Source organism: Condylura cristata, unplaced genomic scaffold (assembly GCF_000260355.1).
Source record: "Condylura cristata isolate star-nosed mole 26May11 unplaced genomic scaffold, ConCri1.0 scaffold00007, whole genome shotgun sequence".
Classification (NCBI taxonomy): Eukaryota; Metazoa; Chordata; class Mammalia; order Eulipotyphla; family Talpidae; genus Condylura; species Condylura cristata.
The window spans coordinates 2,935,849-2,960,622 of NW_004567108.1; the positions used below are offsets into that span (position 1 = coordinate 2,935,849).

General features: G+C 47.9%; 1 protein-coding gene across 1 annotated transcript in view; it reads right to left on the minus strand.

The window, feature by feature from the left end:
• Window positions 1-24,774, minus strand: part of CTNND2 (catenin (cadherin-associated protein), delta 2) — a 665,207-nt gene that overhangs the window by 106,380 nt on the left and 534,053 nt on the right. The window contains exon 12 of the mRNA XM_012721744.1: window positions 17,951-18,134. Within this exon, the coding sequence (XP_012577198.1) occupies window positions 17,951-18,134 (184 nt within the window). The remainder of the gene's footprint in view (window positions 1-17,950; window positions 18,135-24,774) is intronic.

The following is a 24,774-nucleotide window of genomic DNA, read 5'->3' on the forward strand; positions in this document are numbered from 1 at the left end:
TCAGTGCTGTGCTTTAACCCTCTGCGCCACCAGGGAGGGCTGCAAATAAATAAATCTTAAAAAAAATAAAATAAAATGAGTGAAATACTGAAAACTGAGAAAGTCTCAGAGGTTAAGGCCCAACAGCATGACCAGGGCACACACGCACACACCCGGCCCTGTGAATCGAGGGGCACCGACGTGCTTCGCGGGGGGCTGCAGGCGCGAGAGGCCCAGCACACTGAGACGAGCTGAGATGTGCCTGGGCCCTTCCCAGCGGCCGATGGGGAAGACTGGGTTCCCCTCCGACGGCGCCTTCTTGAGCGAGCTGGAAGCCCTGGGAAGAGTGCCTCGGGTTTACACTCTGGGAGAGAAGAGGACGCCCTTCGCTCCCCAACAGACCTCATGCACCTGCAGGCGCAGAGCAGTGCGCCCCCAGAATCCACGTGGAGCGCACGTGACACGCTCCGCTCGCGTCTCCGGCAGCTCCCAGCCCCAGCCTGGGCGCCTGGGCCGCGGCGCTCATGCTTGCTGGCTAACAGACCCACGTAGGACACCTCCCGCACACCTGAATTTGACGGCGGGATGGCTGACTTCCTCCCACCCCACCCCTTCTCGCCCCGTCCCTTTCCCTCCCTCCTCCGGAAACTCTTCAACTCGCTCACGGTGCTGATGTCCGCTAGTTCTCGTGAATATGCGGCTTCGTCAAACCACCCACGATGCAAATGCCAGCGTGGTCCTCATGCTTCGGGCTTGCCTCCCTCCGCCGCTTCCCGGGACGCCTTCCGTGCAGCGAGCGGGGAGACGTCCCTCCTTCTCCCGGACGACCAGCAGCCGCCCCCGGGACAGGCCACAGGCTGCTGACCCATCTCCTGGGAACCCGGGTCGCCTCCCCACGGAGCGTCTGCCACTGGGGCCTCAAACGGCGGGAGCAGGGTCTTCGCCTTCACTGGTTTCCTGGCCTTTGGGTCGGCGCCCACGAGTGGGATCGCTGGGCTGCATTGTGCTTCCAATTTTAGCTCAAGATGAATCCAAGCTGCTCTCCGTAAGGGTGACCCTAGTTTACCTGCCCGTACACAGGTGCTTTTAAAGCTGGGGCTTCCCCCCAGCCAAGTCAGAACAATTTCCAGACAAGTGGCGCTCCCTTCTCCTAAGATCAGCACCGTCTTGCTGCTGGCACATGCTAGGCACCTCACTGTCTTGGCCCAGGGAAGGCAACTTCTTCATCAGTCAGGGCAGCGATGGATGGACAGTGACCGCCCCGCTGAGCCGCAGGGACAGACGGCTGGCTGGCCGAGGACCGCTGTCGGCAGTGAGCTCTGCGCCCGCCATCCTGGGGTCCTGTGCTCGGTGTCCCCGCCCGCACGGACGCATGTGAATAACCAGCAGACGGACACGCGCGCTGCTCTCTGGCGGCCCAGCACTGCCCAGTGAGGCTGCCACACGGAGCCTTCTGCACGCAGCCGGGCACCAGCGCACACTGCTCAAGGTGCCCGGTGCGGCACCAGAAACACGCCCGTTAAAGACGCCCTCTCACTGTAAAGTGCTACCTCGGGCTTGAGCTACATGAGTCCAGGTAAAACTGATGGTCGCGTTAGCTGCTGGTGAAACACCTGCTCAGAGGTCCCTGTTGGGCTAAGGAAACCAGAGGGAAGGGAGGGAGGGCCCTGGGAGGCTGCATTCACTGGGTGCCTGAGGCCCCGCCCACACTCAGAACCATCCACACCTTGCCTGACTGGCAGACAGTACTGGCAGTGACTGGCTCCCGCTGCGGGAACTGGGGTCATCGGGCCCCAACTTGAGTTTCCAGCTGTGCTGTGGGGTCTGAGCTGGCTGGGCTCGGCTGCCCCTGTATCACTCACGCCATAGAATTCCACTCTGGCCACTTGTGGGGCGCTCTTCTCTCCACAGTCCTTCCTGAGAATCGGGGTATATCTCACACTGGAATCCCGGACATCCAACCTTGGCCAGACACCCAGTTTCATTCAAGAGAAGGCTCCTCTGAAAGTCTCAATACTACCATCACCCCCACGCCCACCACCTCCGCCGGCATCACTAGCTCCACCATCACCTCCACGCCACTAAGTCTTCTCCTAGAACAAAACCTTTTGCCAGCCATGACCCCATGACAAAGGCAACAACAGCAAAAGCAAAATGTCATCGAATCCAAATGGAAATTTATTTCAAAATGAAACCCAAACGATGCTTTCTTTCCTTTTCTGCAAGACCAAACAATATCCCATCAACCAGACGTGATTTAATGTCTCAAAACCTGAGCTTCATATTACATGCAAAAAACCACAATGTGAAGACACTGCCAAAGAGAAGTGCAATGTTTGCTTGACCAAGCAGGTGGCTTCCAGGAAGACGCGCATCGAGCTAAATAAATAATGAGCCGGGGCCTGCGCTTCCTTGCATTTTGCGTCCTCCATTCTTCTGAGAAGTGGGAGAACAAAGCTGACGAATACAAGATTATAGGTAATTGGCTACTTGCCTTTTAAATGTCAGCTTGTGGGTTTGAAGACTTTCAAGATTTGGCATTATGTGCTGGATTATTAATAGCTATTATTAAAACAACCTTTCTAACTTTCCTTTCAATTCATCACCTAATTCCCTCTAGGCAGTCATGCAATCTTTCAATTTATTTACTTACAGGAAATTTTTAACAAATTGCACTTCTAAGACTTACTCAAGCTGGATGTCAATGTGACTTGGAAAAGCTCACTCACTAAACACATTTTTCTGGAGGGGTGTTTCTGGCTTTCGTGGTGGCTTGGGTCACTCACTGCACCTCGCGGACATCGAGAGGCCAAAGAGCGTCTTTGGCATTTACTCTGGGGTCTTGACCACTGCCTGTGCTTCCAGTCCATTCTGCTCAGTGCAAATCCTCAGCCCTGGCACCCCCCACATTCAAGAGAATGATTTTATTCTGGGTATTCACCATGTGACTACAGCCATTCTTGTTTCTTTATTTAGGCTGACCGCGCACCCTGGCCAGCGTGGCAGTGAGTAGAACAGGTGGCCAGCACAGAGGGAAGGAGGAAGAGACGACTCCCATTACTCTGAGGCCCTGGCCATCTGCCCGCAGAATAATCCCTGGCTAGACACCTCAGTTTCTATTAGCAAACAGTTTCTGGCGGGATTAAGTGATTAGGCAAAGTCTGATCTCTAGTCAAACCCCATCCCGACGTGTGCTCGTCTGTGCCACGCGGCGGAGGCAAGTCAAGTGGTGACGGTGGTGGTGGAGGTGACTGGTGGGTAGTGGCGATGGCAGTGGTCCGTGGCTAAGTATAATCTTGTAGAATTTACGATTCTCCTCCCCCAGAAGCATGTTATTACATTTTGGCCTTTTCTTCTATGGATCTGTCTGATGCCACGTGTCCTCTGCTTAGGACAGCCCATACGCGGTGGGAACATTTCCCCTGGGACCTGACGCTTCCTTCCTCCTGGCTGGGATTCTGCTCTCAAGTACTCCCAGGCGGCTTTGGGGTGAAGCTGGAGGCTGGACAGCAGCCTGCAGGAAGGCAAGCTGTGGAAGAAGGGGCAGCCACACTCACTGACAGGGAGAGTGGACTGGTGAGTCGGGAGAGACCGGACAGAGTGCTTGGGCCGTCGTGTCTGCCCTCCAGCACCGGGGGTGGATGGAATGGGGGGAGGGGACCCCCAGGCAGCTCTCCGGGGTCCTGCCTGCCCCTCCAGGCCCATTCTGGTCTGTGTCTAATGTGCATGGCTGCTCAGGATCGATTTCTTTGCTTGTCAAACAGATAACTTGCTAGAATGGAAGGGAGATGGAAGGACTCGCCAGCACTCACAGGACTGCTCGAGCCACAGAAAGGAAATAAATTCGACAGCAGCAGCAGGACAGCCTCCTCCCGCCTGCACCTTGCAGCCCTGTTCCACGGATGTTTAGAGACGGCGGCGCACACGACTTCTTATTTCAAGCATGTTAGAGGAATCTCAAGCGAGAGACTGCAGTTGGAGGCAATGGGGATTCTTAAATGCGTGGAAGGACGTGGAAAGTGTGAACCCCGCCAGGACACCCCTTCTGGCCCCGGCGGGTCTATCAGTATAATGTGACTATTGATGTTCACGGGGAATGAACGTTAGCGCTTCTCAAAGACAGTCAAGGAAAGCAGAGCTCTGTGGTCAGCTCTGTTACTATCTGCCTGCTCATGGGAGACACACTGAACCTCCGAGGCCCTTTTGGGAGGATCAGATGAGGCAAAGTCTGGTCTTTGGCCAAACCCCAGCTCTCCTCGCCCCCCACCCCGACACCTGCGCACCTGTGCCTATGTGGAGGAGCCCAGGCAGACGGGCCGATTTTGGTGATGAGAACACGGGCTGTGCTGCAGAGCCCAGAGTGACCCAGAACAGGCTTCACCCCGTGTTGATGGCATCTATTCCTGCCCCGCTGGTTCTGGGGTTCAGGTCCCAGTGACCTCCTTTTCAGGCTTCCCTTTCCCATGCATCTCTCCAACACATAAACTCCTTCACCTTACCCCTCCCTGCATACACCTCCCCTCCCTCCACGCCCCACCGTGGCCTGTCTGTGCCCTGGCACCAGTGATTCGCCGCCTGCTCACAAGCTTCCACAGGCCCCCTCACCCACGCGGATGGCTCAGACCCTGGTCAAGACAAGCCCTGTCCTCCACACCCTACTTGACCAGCCCCTGCACACTGTTCCCCTCTCAGACTCCTCTCAGGTCCTCTGCCAACCACCCTGAGCCACCTGTATTGCCAGGGGCCTCGGGCTCCCCGCGCCGCCTCCTGGGCCTGGGCTGAGGTCTCTTCTCCCCTGGCATCCACACAACTCCCATATCCCCAGGCGGGCCTCTGGAGAGCCTCGGGGCTCTTGAGTCAGACCCCTTTGCTCCCCCACACGGATGCCTTCCAGCACTTCTGCAAACACATTCTGCAGTGTCATTAACTGCACGCAGGAGACGCGTGGGTCAGATTTCCTATCACGCCAGGCCTCAGCGTCTTATCTCGCTCATCTTCCCTCTCTGCCTCCCGAGCAGAGTGAGTCCTAGGCCACACTGCAGCACTCGGGAGATGTCTGCATGGAATGGGAGAGGCCACAACGTCATCGCTTTAGAAGGAGATGGAGCACCTGACCAGAGGCGGTCAGGGTGTGTCTGGCTACCCACACAAGGCCGACCGGCCAACGCTGGGCAGTGGCATCCAGCGATCCAGCTGGATCCTGGCTCACAGCATGTGACGAGCTCTAGGCCACAAGTGAAGCCTCTCCGGACTCCAGTTTCTTCTTTAAAACTTTGTAAAGTTGTCATGAGAGTCGTGTGCTGGTTGGAGACCCTGCCGAGTTTCCTCCTCACGCAGCACTAGAGTGATTTTTAATTCTGATTGTGTGGATGATCCAAATTTTCCAGGGAGGGAGAGGAGGAAATCCAGAGACAGGAGGACCAGAGAAGAGCTCGAAGGACCCTGTACAAGACAGGACATGCCCAGGAGGAGAAGGATCCTGATGTTTGGTAAAACCAACAAGTGTGGTGACTGTATTCAGCAGAAGTGTCACAAACACCCATCAGGAAGAACATGTAGTATGGGGCTCTAACCAAGGACTCTGGAGGACGGGGGCGTGCCCAAGAGGTGAGTCGTGGAGCAGGTTTGCCAGGCGAGATGCTGCTGCCCAGTAAATAGCCCTCTTGCTATTTACTGAGCAACAGTGAGCGAGCATGGCCGATTATGTGACAACAGCAGGAGAAACGGGGACGTGGGGAAACAAAGCGCCCTCGTGTTTATGGGGAACAGGGCTTCAAAGGGGTCAAAGGGCGATCACAGGGTATCAATACACAGGGAACGTGTCGGCCACGTCTACCGGGAGAACGCCCCGTGCAGACAGATGCTTGGTGTAGTTTCCCAGCTACTCCCAGTCCGCCTTGGACCCTGACCGCACAATCAGCCAAGGGTTACCTAGGTGTCCCCGGCCACCTCGTGGTGTGGGCCACTGACCCACATGCGGGAGTGTGTAGTCCAAGTCGTTCACACACAGGTGCACAGAGAGGCGATGCTCATAGGTGCAGGCGCCCCATGTGGGAGAGGAGGAGGGGGGACTGCGGACCGTGTGGGCGATGTGCTTTCTGCAAGTGCCAGATTTTATGAGCAACCAGGAGAGCTGGTAATTATCAGCTGTTATCCCTGCAACTGGAAAGATTTTACGAGTGACCAGGGGAGTTAAAAGGTTCCTTGCTCTGGCGATAATTAATAGAGAACAGTTACTAGGCAGGCAGGAAAGCAGCAAGGGCAGTCAGTCATTGATTGGACCAGTTAAGAGCTATTCAGTAGGGGGTCTACTGGGTGCCAGATGCTGTTCTGGGGCTGAGAAATCGGCACGACCCTCACCGGGAAAATAATATAGCTCCTGCAGTGCCTGGCCTTGAACACCTGGTGAGACGTCATCCAGATTGTGAGAGACCCAACCTAGCGTCAGGGTAGTCTTCACTAGTAGGGGAGGGAAGGTCTCTTTGAGCAGGAGACAGATGCTATCATGGAAACAAGGACAGAATAAAGTCCCCGGGGCACCAGGAATCATGTGTAAGGGTCTGAGATTGAAATGATTGGTGAGTAGAACAAAGTCAGCTGAGAACATACTCAGCTGAGGGTGAAGGGGCCCAGCGTGGAACTGGAGATGCGTCGGGTCTGGCTAACGTTGATGTCAGTCCTTTCAGGTTTAAGGTAAAACTCTGATACTCACATAGTACCCTTCCTCCAGGGCATCACACAAGAGAATGCAGACAAATGGTCTTGCAATCCCGCAGCTAGAGAGGCAACTTCTTTGTATGAAAGGATAGAAGGCATGGCAAAGAATGTGTCAAAGAGAATAGTCTGGCCCAGAAAGTATAACGGAGATAGACAGATATTAAGAGGGAAGGAAGGGCTGGGGAAGCAGTCTGTAGTCACCATCTGATGCAGTCGATTCCCTCCCTGGCGAGTTCCCTTCACATCACCGCCCGGCCTTGCTGGTGAATTAATTGACCTGCCATGACCACCTCTCAGCCTCTCTGAGGTCCAGCACTATGTCACCTTCCTACAATGATGAGACGGAGGGCCTCTCACGTCCCACTCTGAAGTGAGTCTCACTCACCCCAAAGAACTGAGAACAGGCGCTCAAAAACTAGCCGTGCGTTCACAGCAGCGTTGGTCACACCAACCAGAGGGTGGACAAACTCAACGGCCTCATCAACAGGTGAACAGATAAAGCGCAGCAGAGGTGTCCGATGGAATACTACTCAGCCAAGACAAGGAGTGAAGTACTGACGCTGGCTATGGCGTGTCAGCCTTGGAAACGGCACGTGAGAAGGGAAGTCACAAAAGGACATACCTCGGGGGCTCCAAGCAACGGAAACATCTAGAGCAGGTAACTCGGAATCTCTGAAGCGGGCTGGAGGACAGCAGGGCCAGCGGCAGGGAGGCTGGGAGTGACCGCTTGGTGGACACAGAAGTCCCTTTTGGGATGATGAAAGTATTTTGGAGCTAGGTAGAGGGGGTCACCCTATGTTAGGAACGCACTGAATGCTGACCAAACCGCTCACTTTGCAATGGTTCATTTTATGGAATGTGAATTTTGCCTGATTTTTCAAAAAATGAATGAACTGCAAAGCAGGAAGGACAGGCTTCCTGGCCAGAGAGTCATGCAAGAGTCAGGGCAGCAGTGGTGGGGCTCGTTTCGCTGGTCAGCTTCCCTCTTGGTCCACTCTCACCTGATCTCCATGGGTCATGTGCTCCTGACTTCGGCATAGTTTGAAGCCTCTGGAGCATCGGAAGTTCTAAAGGAAGAGGAGGACGCTAGCAGGCCTACAGGCAAGTGTAAGAGACTCCTTCCTCCAGCACCGTCCCTGTCCCCATGGGCTAGTGGGCATGCTGGACTGCTTTGCTTTTCAGAGTTTTGTCCCCGGCAGGTCTCCAACTCCGTTCACACTGGACACTGGCTGAGTGCTGAAGCGGACAGGAGGGTAGCGGGCCTCCATGACCTCCACTCCAGTGGGAATGAGCCCTGGAAACTCCTACAAAGCCCAGCACCGGTGTCTTTGCGAGCTGCCGCCTGCAGCTTCTGGCTAAGGACTGAGCCGCCTCGGACCTGGAAAGCACAGCCTCTTAGCTGAGTCCGCTGCTGGGGAGCAACAGGGCCAAGGGCAAATAACATCTCATCACGTGCACGAGTCGGAACGGCAATGAACAGGTAAAGGTGCTCACCCGCATGCTTTCACACCTGCCCGGCAGAACACTGTCCTTCAGGTCAGGGTCTAAGCAGAGGACTGAGACCAGCTTCTCCCAAAACATACTTTCACTTACTCCTTGCAAACAACCCTGACTCAGCCTTGCAGCAGAACTTTACCAGGGATGCCTTTCCTTGCTTGAAATGATGGTTTCTGGGGGCCCTCCCTGGTGGCGCAGCGGGTTAAAGCACAGCACTAAGAAGCTAAAGCCACTTCCGCATGAGTTCGATTCCCGCCTGCCCCGGAGGTGACCACATGGCGCGGCAGACCTCTTCTGACCTGCCCGCTGCTCCCCTCAGCAGTGGACTTCCTCGATCTGCCTGTTCTGCTCCCCACTCTGTCTCTGGTGAAGCCTCTCGCCTGAGCCTCTGGCCTGTACCCCAGTTCTGTATGCACAAATAAATAAATCTTAAAGAAAAAAAAAAGATAAGAAATGATGGTTTCTGGGTGAAATATCCTTGGCTCCAACCCCTGACGCAAAACTGGACTGATAGGGCTCCCCCAGATTTTCTGGGGGACAGTGCTTAGGTTTGGCAAGATCCTGGTGTGTTTATAAATCAGCCCTCAGTTGCTGTCAGTTGCTGATCACATGGTTGGTCCTACCTAAGGTCAGGCCAAGAGTGACCTTAAGACATTGGTCTGGAGAGAAGAACCCAGCAAAGGGGGTCCCGGGGGCTCGGGGAGGGCAGGCCGGCAGCCGCACCCTGGATCTCCCTCCAGCACCTGCACGGGCTTCCTGAACCCAGGCACCAGAGCAGGTCAGACCCCAAGTCTCGTGCCAAAGGAGCCGAGGGCACCCAGGAAGCAGGAGTTCCCTTCGGCCCTCCCTGGCTCTATGTCCGGGCCCTGCCGTACAGAACCGGGCTGTCTGCACGTCTGCACTCAAGGACTCACCAGCCCAGGGAGGGAGTACAGCTGGCAGAGAAGGGCATGTCCAGTGTCCCGCTCTTGTGTTTCTAGTGTCTTTAGTCAACTAAGGAAATGTCCCTGGCTAATTGAGGAGAGATGCCATCCCTCCTGGACTCGGGGTGTGGGCAGGAGGCCCCGTCTCTGAGCTGGCGCCTTTGGAGAGGTTCCATGTGTTTCTTGTCATGAGCCCTGATTCTTTCTGAGTCCCACGCTTCTCTTTGGTGGTGTGATCCCAACTGGCCAATGTGGACTTTGTTTTAAAGTAAGTGCTGCTTTTGAAAGGGCAAAGGAGAAACGGTAGGAAATGGGTATATTGACATATTGAGATTAGTACAGAAACAAAAGAAATGGGCCAGTTCTTTCTTCTTGACTTTATGGATAAAGGACTTGTTTCTTTACTTCTCCAGGGAAACTCTGTCTTAGGCAATGGCTATAATTTGGGAGGCAGCGGGAAGAAAAATTGTTTTTAATATCAAGAAGTTAGAAAGGATTTTGAGACAGAACTGGATATTATTAACTGCTTTTTATTCATCGGGCAGTTAAAACTCTCTAACCCAATGTTTTATGGAGGGGAAGTCTTATCCACCATTGTCTGCCAATTGGGAATGAACTAGACCTTTTCATTTAATCTTTTTAAAAAAGAGTAATTTGTTCACACTAATGGGAGTATTTGAATATTCATATTCTAATAGAAGAATATATGACTGGTCATACTGAAAAGATAAAATTTAATATTTGCTTGTCCTTTTAAAGGAAGCTCATATTTACAGCCAGATTATAAGATAAATAATTAAAAAACAAGTTTCAGCTAGATTCTACAAATTTTCATAATTAGGTAGATCAACTTTTCAAAAATAAGTGATGGAAACATTAAGAGGGAATGAGATGATAGGGTATTTTATATTAATTTTTTATATTTAAGGTGAAATTACTACACTCCCATTTTTCTGGCATAGGGAAGCAAAATGATGTTTGGGGAGAAATAATCCTATTACGATTTCATGGAACATCAATAACAGGAAGAATTGTACTAAAATGTAGTCAGTCCTTAGGGGACAGGACTATCTTCTGCAAGAAGTTAAAGTTTTTGCAGGCTTTTCCAAATAGAAAAGAGTAAGAAAGGCAGAACCATAAAGAGATAGAAAGCTCCAGAACTAGAGATGTAAGCACAAATGAAATAAAGGCAAAAAGCTTTTTATGTGCAAAGAAAGAAACAATCAGTAAGAGGGAGTTTGGTTAGTCATAGAAATTGGAGAGAAAGAGTAAGTCCTTTTGAAGCATTTTTCAAGAAAAATTTTACTCCAGCTCGCCCAGAATTGAGGTGGCCAGTTGTCTCAGTGGCAAGGTGCATCGCTTTTGACTGAGTGGACAGTGGGCAAGGTGTGCCCATTTGGGGCCCAAAAGCAGATCTCCTGATTCCAAACCAAAGGTCAAGTCAAGTACATTCAGACCTGGGAGACAGGCTCTGTGGGTTGAGAGATTTTCTAGGCTCCCTCTTTGATAGTAAAATCAAGTTACTGATTTCATCAAGGATAACAATTTCATGTAGCCAGCCATGGAGTTACCTAGTTAACTATGGAGACCCAATTCACACTTGATTCCCTGATTGTGATTCTTACGTTGCTCTATAGGAAGTTCTTTAAGTCGCAACAGTATGCACTTCTCCTTGGAGTTAAGAAGTGCCCTCCTGCAGAATATATTTTTTAAAATAATGTAATAGTTTATCTTCACATCATTTTGTGACTTTTTCCATCTCAGTTGTAAACCCGTGGGCTTCCCACCACCAATTCACCTGTGTGTCATCACCATAGTCCAGTGCTCTCTGCTCCCCCATTTTTGATCCCATTCCTCACTCCACCCCCATATAGTTGTTCATTATTATTATTATTTTCTCCCCTGACCCTATATACTCTCCTGCAGAATATTTTTATGATCACTTCCACTTGGCAGGGAAGACAGAAAGCTAATGTTAGTTTTTCTCGTTAAGTTAGGCAGTCTGTATCATTTTTGACTACATTATCCTGTCAAAACATGGTTCGTTCTGGTCAAGATGACCTTGTTCAAAACATGTTTTAATTTATTAAAAATTATTTCTCAAAGGAAGAGCAGTGAAAACTAATAAGGATAGCATCTTACAGGTTGAACTGTGTCCCCCCACAAATTCGTGAGTTTCTCTAACCTCCAGTACCTGAGAACATGTCTATACTGACTATACTCACTGGAATATTCAAATGAATAACCAGTGGAATATGACTCAGCTATTTAAAAAAAGATGAAACTGTGCCTTCGGGAGGACATGGATGGATTTTGAGGTGATGATGCTCGATGCAGTAAGTCACCAGATGCGCTCACTCATGAGTGGACCCTAACAAAACAAACTGGAGAATTACTGCAAGAACAACTCCGACTTTATGAGGAACTTGGTGAAGACCAGGGCACAGGAGAGAAGAGGGGGTGAAAGAGTGAAGTGCACAGGACACTGGTGCTAGAACTTTGGGGTGGGTGAGTGAAGCATGAGCACAGGTTGGGGTTTGAGGATGGACCCCGAAAGTATATGCATGTGTCAAAGCAGGTTAACTGAGACATTTCATTTAACAAGTTAAGGTCACTAAGACGAACTGTGTTTTAGGGTCCCCAATCCGTGATGACGGTCTTTGTGAGAAGAGGAGCAGAGGACACGGGTGCACCCAGAGAAGGCCGTGGGGGGCCCTGGGAAGATGGGCAGCTGCAAGCCCAGGAGACAGCCAGCCTGCCCAGTCCTGGGTCTCCTGACTTCTAATCAGAATGATGACAAGTTTCTGCTGTTGGTGCCGCCTGGTCTGTGCGTTCTGCAGGGAAGCCCCAGCTCGACAGTAAATCACACACCTTCACCTCTTTCTAACTGGGCAGGCGAGCTGAAGCACTGGGGTGTCCCTTGGGGAGGCGGGAACCCTGGTCACCGTGGAGCCGCAGAGGTGGGCTCCCCGGCCACCCGCTCATGGTGTCCTAAGACCCCTTCTCCTTTTGCGTCCTCACGGGGTGTCTAAGAGGGACGGGCGGGATCTCTCGGCAGCCTCCATGCGAGCACAGCCCTTGCGTCCTGAGAACCTGTAGAGACTGTGCTCACTTCAGCTGCTGCCCATGGCGAGACTGGGATAAATCCAGGGCTGATTATGTAAGACGAAAAATGCTTTTAAAAAAGCTTCTTTTCAATAGATGAATAACATTGGCAACCAACTGAAGTTAACATAAAAATAATAATTATTCGTCTTGCTACCTGTGGCTAAATGCATAAGTAAACCACGTAAAATAGGCGACCTTGGGGCTTTCTAGCCGGAGTGTGATTATCACTTGTACTGCTTTGTGAAGGGGTTTTCTCAAGGTCACTCTAGAATTAGTGCCACCAGGGGACCAAGCTCTCTTCCATTATATGGGTTAAAATGACTAATTGAGGGTCTGGGTTTAATTATACTCGGAAGCAGAGGCGCGGCACTGCTCCGTTGACGGGCTTAATAACATCCTGGTGTACACAAAGATAGATGGGGAAAATTAGGGGTGTATATTATTGTCCTTCAGGACAAGATGCCCAAGAGGGACTAGAATAATAAAAATAAATAAAGGACTTGGTGGCCCAGGAAATGAGCTGTGCAGTCAGCGAGGCCAGAACCCGCGCCCTGGGGCGTCGGAGGGGCGCTGGAGTAAAGAGTAAAAACCGGGCGCGCAGCAGGGATCCTCCCACGACTGTCCTGCAGTGAACAATGGCCGCCGGGGTCTCAGGGTCGAGTGCGGGAGCTTCAGTGGGCAATACAGTCTGGCCCGGAGGCGTGCCTTGCTCGCAGCTGCCCGAGCCAGGGTCCTCAAGGATGCTGCGTCACCTCACGAGCCATGCTGGCGCCCCCAGAATGACTTCGGGGCGTCGACACGCAGCACCCACGCCCCACCTGCAGGGCTTCCTGGAATCCCACCACCTCGCCTCCACTGTTCTTACCAACTCTCTCCTCAACGAAATGGAGGAGATTTTTTGTTCGCTTCTGTCCTTTCTCAGTGACAAATGGATAGTGCGGGAGCACATTGGCTTTTGAAAAATTCCATTTCCTGTCCCAGAAGGAATTTTAAGTGGAAAAGGATGGAGGGCATTAACTTCCGTTTCATATTTCATATGTGCTTGAACTTTTGCCATATCAGCACGGGAGGGCATTTCCCATGAGGATTTGCCGTGGCTCGCCAGGAATTAGGAGTCTTGTCTGTAGAATACTCCCCTGCGCATGCTCAGTGCTTGTGGCGCGTGTGTGATCATTACGCCATAATACTGGCACAACATCCACTCCAGAGTGATGGTCAAGAATCCCGACACATACTAAAACTGTTCCAAACTGTCTAAATACCAGACAGTGTCGTCATTCCAGAGTTCAGCTGCTAAAGGGTCAGACTATGTGACAGACTTAAATTCCACTGAGGAGCTTTAGCATGTTGGAGAACATGACCGTGACTTACTGAATGCCAACTACTGAACTTGCAATGAATACAAGATGGACAGTGTATTCGAAACAGAACTTTATGGCCCCTGGAAGACAGGAATGTTGTGAATAAAAGCACTCCTCCTAATCTTATTTAAAAATCTTATGTATTGACAATGTATAAAATGCTTCCATGAACATTCATTTTATTGCCAGGTCAAAACTTAGAATGACTAAATGAACACACACACACACACACACACACAGCTCCATTCCTCATTTTCTTTGTAATTTTGGAGAAAGGAGACTTTCATTGCAAACCCATATCTGGGAGCACATCTCCCAAGGACTTCTAATGAATGCAATTTCATTGGAACATATTGAATATACAATATTAAGTATATAAAATAGTGACATGATGCCACCTTCCTCACTTGAAATTTTTGATTTTAAGAATCTGATAATGGATGGTAATAAGAAAAATACAATCTCAAAGAAATTATGAGATGCCTAGTTATGAACCATATTTAACTCCTCATACCTACGGGACATGGAGAATTTCTGTAAGTTTAGGTGTATAGAGGAAAAGAATTAAAAAGAATCTCAGTGCCACAGAATGGTTCTCAACAATGATGACTTACTTTTCAAAAATACTTCTCGAATAAGGAATAAGAGCTAAAATAAAAAAGGGGGGAAGACATGTTCAGTAGTAAGAAATATTTTGGTCTTTGTAGAAGTCACTAGTGTCTTTGTCTCGAGCTAGAGTAGCAGCCGTAAATCACCAAACAAATTGTAATGGCTTCGAGTCGTGACACTTTCCTTAGCTTAGACCAATGTAGCCACAGTGTTCTCCAGAGTGTTCTGATGAATTCCATGAACACACACACACACACACACACACGTATGAAACTTGCTGTTCTCTGTTACCAACTAAACAAACTTCTATAATACACGTTTATCCTTTTGCCTGATTTCATGACTTAATGGCAGGAAGTAGAAATGGTACTTACTTTGGACGAAGAATCACAATATGTGAATGTGTATTTTTATATAATTTTGGTAACTTTCAAGAGTAAAGCTGCAGACTAACAGACCAGATGAAGGTAAGCAACTCACACAAGCTCACTGGGTCAACTTATAGAACACGTCCACACTGTCCTCTCCCTATACAGAGTACATTTAGTACATACAAATGACTAGAATGCCAACTGCTGTGACTTTTTTTCTGATTAAGAAGCACCAAATTCTCTCTAAATATTTTGATGCAAAAATGTTCCCCGCAAAAGAAGAAACCTATCTCTGACTGAGTTATTGAGATGATCCAGTTGTTACTTTGCCTTTGTTAAGAACCAGGTGCACATGACTGCTGCGTCCCGGGCACCTGTGCCGAGTCGGCGTCACCTGCCAGCCGGCAGGGCTGGGGCTTTACTAGCCCCTCCTGCTGGGGGCACTTGATTTCTTGAACCTCAGTTTGAAAATAACAGTGATATTTGCCAACTCTATACCAACTGGGTTAAGAAACTATAATTTTAATACGAGTGATGTCATGAGGAGAGAAAAAGTACCAGATGGAAGCAGAAGGAACTTGTGATCAGTTATGACAACAGTTCACAGTTATGAATCAGTTGAATTTCACCCAATGGAACAAAATACTGATATTTACTGTTGTGCAGAGGGGGTCTCTTACAAATTAAGTCTGCAGGTACCTCTGCTAGGGTCACAGCTCGGCATTTTCTCCCCCCTTTCCTGCCCCACCCCTCTCCTGCCTTCACCCCTTCTCTGGCCCCCACTCTCCTCCCCTACCCCCACCCCCTTCTCCTGCCTCCACCCTCCCCGGCCCCCACCATCTCTCCTTTCTTGTACAGTTGTCCCAGACATGGCTGCCCAAGATGGCCTCTTGGACAATGACCACCACAGGTCTCTGATCATTACAGCTTCGAGTCTGTTCCTCTTAGCTGGGCTTTGCAGGCCTTTCGCCACCTGGCATGCCACAATGGTGCCCGATCCCTCCTGGCATCTCTGAGGGTCCTAGGCCACCTCCACTTCTCAGGCTCACACCTGAGAGCAGCCTGCCCCTCTTTCTGACCACAAAGCATTCCTACTTCCCGATTCTTCAGGCCATTTGTGACCAAACTGGGTGACTTAGTCCCTACCCCCCACCCCCACCTAATCATAGCATTAAAATGCAACTAAGAAAAATTAAATAAATAAAATGCCACTGAGATGTTGCTCATCTCATCAGCCAGACTCATGATGTGGGTTCTATTTGGTCCCAGAGTTTGAGGTGAGGGCACCCCATTTCCTTCTGCCCCTTGGCCCCTCCCGGCACAGGGATGATATTGCGCAAGCAGGACCAGCATCCAAAGTGACTTCTGTAATGGAAAGACTTGGGCTTTGCAGGGAAAGATCTGGAATGCATACAACGTCCCACAGGAGAGTTCCACATCCCCCACTGTGGCATGAATCTAGAGCTGTCTGCCTGTGTTGCCAACACTGGCTCTCAATGGTAAATAACAGGTGACATTTCTTGAAACTTCATTCACTGAATCACTACTGGACAAGTTTATTGCATCCCTTTCCCAGGGCTGTCTTCTTCCTCTCTTAGTCCAACATATTCTGCTAAGAGGAGAAATTACATTTCTTTCTTCAGAACAGCATGGGATCAATAAGTTATGGGAGGAGTGAAATATTTGCCATATTTTGGAGGGTTCTGCCTTGTTACTCACACGATAAACTCAGAGAAGTGAGAGAACATGAAACTGGGCCGTTTCTGGGTGGGGTCATCCGGTTTGGTTACACAAAACTCCATCGCGCGTCCTTCCTCTCGGCTCCCATAACGGGGCCACTCCTGGCCAGCAAGGGCCATGCTCCTGTGCTCGCGATACAGCCCCGGGGTGCCAAGCCACAGACCGCCCTGGACTCCTCCAGCACACGCACTAAGGGACTGTGGCCTCGCTTCTCCATGTGGCTTTCATGAAGCGCCACGGACGCTCACACCTCTCCGTGGCGGCCGACAGCCTCCCCTCAACCACCATGGGCCTCTAGCCAGGCCGCTGATGCTGCAAAAAGAGCTGGGCTCACACTCTCTCTGCTGACCACACCGGGACCACTCTGAGCCCCTTCCTTCCACAGCCTGCACCAGAAATGACTCTCCTGACAGTGAAGGGCGCTCAGAAGGGAAACTTCTTGCAGGAATTGTAAATAACGGCCACAGAAAAAGCAGACACAGGTTCAGAAGTACCCACCGCTCTGTCTTTGGGAGAGCTGCATTTCTGGTGATGGGGCACAGACCACGGAAGGATAAGAGAATGCAGCAGCCTGTACAGTAGAGAGCTCAGGAGGGGGCTTTGGAAGCCTGTAAATCTGGCTTATGGGAGGGTCTGTGCAGAGAAATCGGGCCAAAAGATCTTTATTTCATGACCTTGAGGCAAAGAAACCTCATCAAAGGCTTCCATATTCCTGCCTGCAAGAGCGTGCTGATGTTTATGGAGGTGAGCTCTCTTTATCTCCCTCTTTGCACGCACAAAGATACCCACCCCTCTCCCAACTGGAGGCAGAGAGCACTGTTATAAATATTCATGAGATAATTATTATTAATGTCACCAGGGTGATTGTGTTCCTTCTCGGTGGAGACTGGCTTTTGCAACGAGAAGCCCATCAACCGTGGGAGAAACAGCAGCTTTGGGGCAACCCTGCTGCAGCCACCCTGCGCGCGGAACTTTTGAAATATAGATTATTTGAGGAGGGATTTTAAATCACCCCTGTGCTCCCATCCCATCAGGAAGTTCTGCCAGCAGAGATTTCCAGCCCTGCTACAAAATGCAACATTCTTGACAGCGACTTTCTAGAGTTTGGAGAAAGGTACATTGACTGTTACATTCTTTGCTGAGTCCAAATGAAACAAAATGTAATGATCATAAAACACTCAAGAAATTTTGGGGGTATGATTTTCGTCAAAATGCATTGAGACAGAATTATAACACCTTTTCTACTTTCATTATTAAAAATATACACTCAGCAGGCCTTATTAAAGAATTATTTATAAGAAGTATAGGTTCTTGAAGCCATACAGAACACTTTTTAAAATAATAATAAAACAACAGCTACTGGTGACAATTATATTCTTACGTCTCTAGCCTACACTCCCCAAGCCACTGACCAGTCTGGTGAATGCTGTATCACCTCGTGGGGAAATTACTGTGAACTAGTGTTTCCAATACAAAAAAGTGAATTATTTTCTCTTCCTCATCAGAAATGGATTTTGGTAGCTTCTTGTACTCCTCTGCCATACCAATGTGTGCCTTTCCAGACACTCCAATCCCTGCTAGAGCAGTGGTGAGAGTCACACAGAAACACAGGTGGTGGCATCAGGGGGGCAGGGCACAGGCTCACCTTAGGCATCCGGTGGCATTTCGCAGCACCTGTGAGGAATGCAGCTGTATCTTCCGATCATCCTGAAGCGGTGAGTTTTCCCAGCCCGAGTGCGGGATGATCACTGCGTTAGTCAACACTGCCAGGGTGTCCTGGATGATTGGCATTTTGAGGGCATCGCAGGAGGAGAGGTTCCACAGGACCCCTGCAAGAGACACACGACAGGGCTGTTGGGTGGGCACCCCGAGTCCTCACCACGCTGGCACACAGCCTGGCCGGAAGGCTAAGCATGTGGGCGGTGTCCCGGCCCCTGCTTCCGACACAGGGCGTGTGGCGTGTCCACCTGGGTGAACTGTGGAGGGTAACCCATGCTGAGAAGACCACTGACTGGAGGACACCAGCTAGGCTCCTGTTCTCCAGGAATTCGACGGGCCAGGAAACGCAAGCCTGACCCCAGGTTTGCTCCGCCCACGCAGCCTCCGACTCCCTGGGCTTCCTGTGGGACAAGCCCTACCCAGGACGCTACAGGCAAAATGTGTAGTCAGCTTTTCTCTGAAAGCAAAGGTCAGGGAGGACCGACAGCTGGTTCTTCCTTAAACAGTGAGGAGAGGAACAGAGAGGCACGCGGCGGGAGTGGCAACAGCAGAGCTCAACAGCGAGGAAGGAGACTGAACTCCAATGGAACTTGGGAGACATGAAATGCTTTAGACTGCAAATGTGTTTTTAGAAAAGACTTAACAATAGTATTAATTTCAGAAATGATCATCTGTGTACATATCACCACAGAAAATGTTTTTAAAATTATTATTCTGCTGTTGTTCAAGACAGCACACACAGAGGTCAAACAACAGATTAATTTTCTATTTTCCAGTGAAAGAACTGTGCTTTCCCTCAAGACTAATCTAAACAGACATCATCACTGCAGATGACAGTCAAATATTATAGTTGTCTTTAGAAACACAACTTCCAGAATAACTGGCAAACAAATTTTCAATAAATTTTGAGATGAGATTATGGTTCATCGATTGTGTTGTGAGTAAAATAAGCAGAAGACATTATTCCGGAAACTTATTTTATTAGTTTCTTGCATTATAGATGTCAAACTCTCCAAGGGCATTCATCAGGCTCATCTGAAAGCCGGTGATACTGGATTGTTAATAATTCAAGTTTTAAACCTGTTCTATTAAAGTGTGACACAGAGACAAACTTTTCTGTCTATTGAAATTCCATTTAATGAGAATTTTTTTAAAAGCAAATGCAAAGAAAACAAATTGTGTTGGTGCCCAGTATGTTTAAGTCAACCTTTAGTAAAGTGGGCTGATGGAGGGCAAATCCTGCTAGGCTGTTGTTATAAATAAAGTTTTACTGGAACATAACCACCCCTGTTGATGCCTACATATTAACCATGTGGCTCTTTATAGAAAAATACTGCCTCCTTCAGTTTAAGCACACCAAGCATATTCTATTTGCTTCTGTGTATGTGTGCATTTCCACTAGTATCCTAAATTGAGTCCACAAAATATGCTCAAAGGTACAAAGAAGGCAATGAAAACCCTACTTTGATATGGACTGATTGACTATTAGCATTGTACATACATGTGCCAAGTTTTAAGTAATATACATTGCTGTTTCTTTATTCATTTCATTAAGAAATGTTTCACTCAATTGTGGATAATGTAAACAATCAAAACGATCATTCACTCATTTGTAGTCTGCAAGAACTGTTCTTTTTCCTAGCAAACTAAGGAGCCTTTCATTTTTAAAAGAATATGAAGATGAAATTAATGTCGATACTAGTACGTATGGATGAATCAAAAAAATAAAGTCACATTAGAGAGTTTGTGCCTCTCATTTTCAGTATATTTGTAATATGAGCTTTTTAATTCTCAAATCCTGATTTGAAAATACTTGGGTGACACAATTTGCTGTGAAACACATTGCTCTAAAAACTGGTTAGTAAGAAAAGAGCACAAGGGACTATGGTGATGGTTCAGAGGTAAATACCAGGGAATACACACTGATGTAAAAGATATAGATAAGTTATAACAAAAGAAAAGAAAATGTATCGGAAGATTTAAACTAAAACAACGAAACACAAAATCTTACTAGTAAGAGAAACCTACATCTTTATATGAAACAAAGAATCTAAGGGCATCCTCTTACAAGAAAGTAATTTTCACTATTTTCTAACAAACAGAAAACAAGTAGGAACAGCAGGGGCAACCTGCTAAATTCGAGTAATTTATTATGCAGCTCTAGGAGTTAAATCCTTTCCCTTTCTCCCTGATGGCCTCCCTCCCGCCATGCCCCTTCTTCCCTGGGTCTCAGGACTCGTCAGGGCGGATCCTTCCCTCCACTCACTGACACCTTATAGGTGATAAATGCAAAGATTTATCTAAGTTGCCTCCTCAGACACTCACTGTCAGAGTCCTGTTCTAAGGCATCCTCTCTCATCCATTTGCAAGCACATTTCCTTGTCATTTGCTCTTGTTCTTTTCTCCCTGCCAGGTCAGAGGCTGCAGGTGGAGACACAGACCTCGTCTGAGCACTCACAGACTGTGCATAGCGGGTGCTCCCCAACAGGTGTTACATATAGGCCCCTACAGTTTGCAGGCGCTCCCTGCTCAGAACCCCCTCACGATGGTGCTGGCCACAGGAAGCCATGGTCTGAAATAGCGAAGCAGCAGATAGAGATGTAACATTATCATAAATCCAAAGCGAGTGCAAAGAGGTGACCTCAGTTGGATTCTAACAGTCGTCTCCCAAGAAATTCTATCCTTAGCAGAGAAAAATTGGAATCATTAAATAACATGAATCAATTTAGCATTTGAATGTTCTCTCTAGTACCTCACTTTGGTAATTTTCTTGCATTAACTTCCCAATAATCTTAAATTAGCCAAGGTATACTAAAAATTCAATTCGTGAAAAAACTGTGGAATAAATTGAATTCACAGCGGTCGAGAGCATTTGTAACAAACTGCCCCATTTCTTCTTACCTGAAAGCAACATAAAAATGTTTTAGTATTTTGGTTGATGGCCACTAGCAAATTTTAATTTACCTGATGAAAATATGTTAATTTCTCCCAGATTATAATCTGTAATAAAACTGTTTTATAGCATCTTTTCATTAACTATATGTATTCAATAGCTTCCCTTTATCAGCATAAAATTATTGCTGTTCCAAATATAATTTTGACAGTAGGTTTAGTAGAGGAGATATTTAAATAACTAATTATGTATATTAAATATATTAAAAGATAGTTTATTTTTATTGCAGGCACAGAATGGTTCTTTTCCTTGAGATAATCCATATTCATGAGCAATAATTGGTTTATTAAAATTTCTTTAATAAATTCTTAATTACTTTCATTGGATCCTTACTTTGTTTTAATAGAGGTAATTGTAGGTTTTCTTCCCTGAAGACAGATAAAGACTACCTTGGAAAAAATGCAGATCGGCCAAAAAAGGCATTTTAATAATAGCGATTATTGAGTCACCTGGACCTGTGGCAGTACAGGGTTTCCCTGGGACCCTCATTTCCTTTTAACCCTTAGCCCTTGCCCACATTCCCCGAATAGTGGTGAAGCTCAAACTAAAGGTGAGTAGGCTGATTCATTTTAAACAAATGTTTCAAAGTTTATTTTGAATTAATTAATGAATTAAAATCAATGTAATGAACACACAGAGATTAAACATCTTTCTCATCCATCTTATTCTAAGAGTGAAAATCTGCACCTTTGTGCAAGGGAAATAAAAGAATGGAGGCAAATGCTTATTATCAAAAAAGTTAGGTCGCACTGGGCTGCAGAGGAGAAGAGAGCTTGGGGACTCCCCTTCTTGCCCCTCTCACCCCACCCAGTCACACATTTTGCCGTGCGTGGAGAGAGACTGCTCACAATCTGGAGGCCCCGGACATGCTGGAGGGCGATGTCCTGTGCGTGTGTTTGTGTGTGCAACATGTGTGTCCTTCCCTGTGAGTCTGAGTGTGAGCTGGCGGGTGTGCACGGAAGAGCCATTCATATGTTCACGTGTGCCCAGGTCTTCATGTGGCCAATGTCCACACAGCTCATGTGTGTGCACGTGAATTCTTGGGTAATCACAGAACTTGTCAAAGAAGGGTTCACCTTAATGTCAAAGTCTGCCAAAATTTTGCAATAATCATGGGTCATTCAAAGGAACAATCAACCAGTGGGACACACAAAACCAACAAACTCGGGCGCAGCAAAGGCAAATACAGTCAGCGAAATGCAAGGCAACTCACACAGAGGGAGAAAATCTTTGCAAATCATGTACTTGATGAGAGGTTACTGTCCAAAATACATCGAGAACTCACATAACACAGGAACAAAGACAAACAAAGTTTGTTATAAAAGGGCAGAGCAACTGCCTTTTCCCAAAGCAGCAACTTTTCCCCAAAGGCATCCCAATGACCAGCAGGCACGTGAAAGGGTGCACAACACTTTAATCGTCACGGAAATGCATGTGGAACAATGACTGCCACGCACACCTGTTGTAAGGGCTGTCATCAAGGACACTGGAGGTGAATGTTGGCAGGGGCGGGAAGGAAAGGAGTCTCTTGTGCACTGGTGGTGAAGTTGTAAACTGGGGTGGGCACCATGGAAAATTGTGTGTGGGGGGTTCCCACAGAGTAATAAATAGGTAGCCCACCTGGTGCAGCTATTATATTGCTGGCTATTTTTCTAAAGGAAATGAAATCAGGATATTAAAAAGCTACCACCCACTGCTGCATGAGTCAAAACAGCCAGGTGTAGAAACAAGAAAGGTCCATCGAGGGTAGAGCAGGGAATGCAAACGCGATCTCATGTCATGGGTGGCATTTCGGTCAACGACAGATCATGTGCTATAGTGGAGAGTGGACTGTACCCAAAAGCCCAGGTGTGCACTGGACTATCCATCTGGATTTGTGTATATGCACTTTGGCATTTGCACAAGGACAATCACATAATGGAACACCTCTCAGAACACCCTTGCTAAGCTAAGCATTGCATGCTGTGGAATATTACTCAGTCATGAAAGAAGGAAATCATGACATTTACGACACCACGGATGGACCTTGAGGGTGATATACTGAGATGTCACACAGAGAAGCACAAATATTGTGTAATACACACATGTGGACGTCAAAATCGCAAGCTTGTATAACAGAACTGAATGGTGGTTACCAGGCAGGGGAATTGGGAAAATAATGTTCAAGGTTATGAATGTGCAACTAGAAGTTGAATAGATTTTGGAGATGAGATGCACACTTTGTGAATATTGTGTTATAATAGCTTTTCATACACTTCTGAGACTAGGTCTCAGTTGTTCCCACTTCCAAAAAGAAATAACTATGACATGTTACAGGTGTTAGCTTATGCTGTGGCATAATCATATTGTACCACAAAATACATTAAAATCAACTCAACTTATCCAACTTACACCTTCAGTTAACATGTTTTGGCCAATCACATCTCAATAAAAGCAGAGAGATAATTCGTAAGAGTCCTACTTCCTCCTTTGAGAAGAGTGTCATTGCAGGGAGCGGATGTGGTGGTCACTCTACTGTGTGCACAGAACTGGGCTGGAACATAATAAAGAGGGCTTTGGGAGTGCTAAACATGAATTTCGTTTAATACTTTTAAATAACATATATTAAATAATAATTGTCTCTCTCCTATTTCTACAAAATGACGGATATTATGGGAGAGCATCAGTGGAAATGAACACCAGAATACTCCCAGTCCGTTCGTGGAGAAACTTCTGTTAAGAGCTGAAGCTTCATCTTTTATGACTTTGCCTCCACTAGTCAAACAGGGTCAACTTTGCGCTTAAGTGATCACACCTCCCAATTTCAGATACATCTAAAGTGAGACTATTAAGAGAACCAGGTAAGTAAAAAAGGGTTGTTCTTTATACCAAAACTCCTTCCATTTTCCTGGAGGAAGTCCAGGGACTGGCTGACCAGGGCAGATGACCTCTAAGTTCTCCTTAATATTTCAGAGGAGGGTGCTGCAGGGACCGTGGGGCTCAGGTGAAGGTTAATCCTTCCGAAGCTGACTCATGGGATCCCTCTAACTAGGATCTCCCGGAGATGGAGCCAGATGAAAGGACTGCCGGGCACCAACATGTGGCCAGTGGGGTGAGTCCTGGCACTGTGTCCCCACTCTTGCCACTGAGGGCTCCCGGTTCGAATACTGAAGTTATTTTAAAATCATTACATACACATACATGCGGAGAAGGAAGTAGAATCATTCTCAGCACATTTTCAAAATAAGCACAACGTGGTGAGCTCCAGAACGGATGAAGAGTAAGTTGTTCTTGATACCAGGAAGTGTCAGGAAGAGATCCCACGTGGAACCATGCAGAACTCGTTACGCCAAGACCCACCAAGACTCTCCCTAACTCACTGCAGTTTCAGCTTCTCCTCAAAGCGTAATTTTAAGCCCTCAATCTGGAAGCTTCCATTGGCCCTGGAGAGGCCATGCGTATGCTGATACTGCCCCCAGCTCTGCCTGGCCCCAAAGTGGCCTTGCCCGAAATCTTCCTTGTCTTGTCCTACTCTCTTTCTGACCCAAAGAAATTTTCCACTTTGTACAATTTTCTTGCAGTACCATCCTATTTGCTGGATGGGAAGCTGCCTGGTTCATGAATCATTTCATAAAGCCAATTGCATTTCCAAATCTTCTTGGATTCACTGTTTTTGAACAAAAGTAAATCAGACCTTTGCTATATCTAAGACATCAGGCAAGTTCTGGTTTAAGGTGATGCTACCTTTTGGGGACCAAAGACAAATTTTACTACCTGAATTTCTCACACAACATTGTTACCAATTCCAGCCATAAATC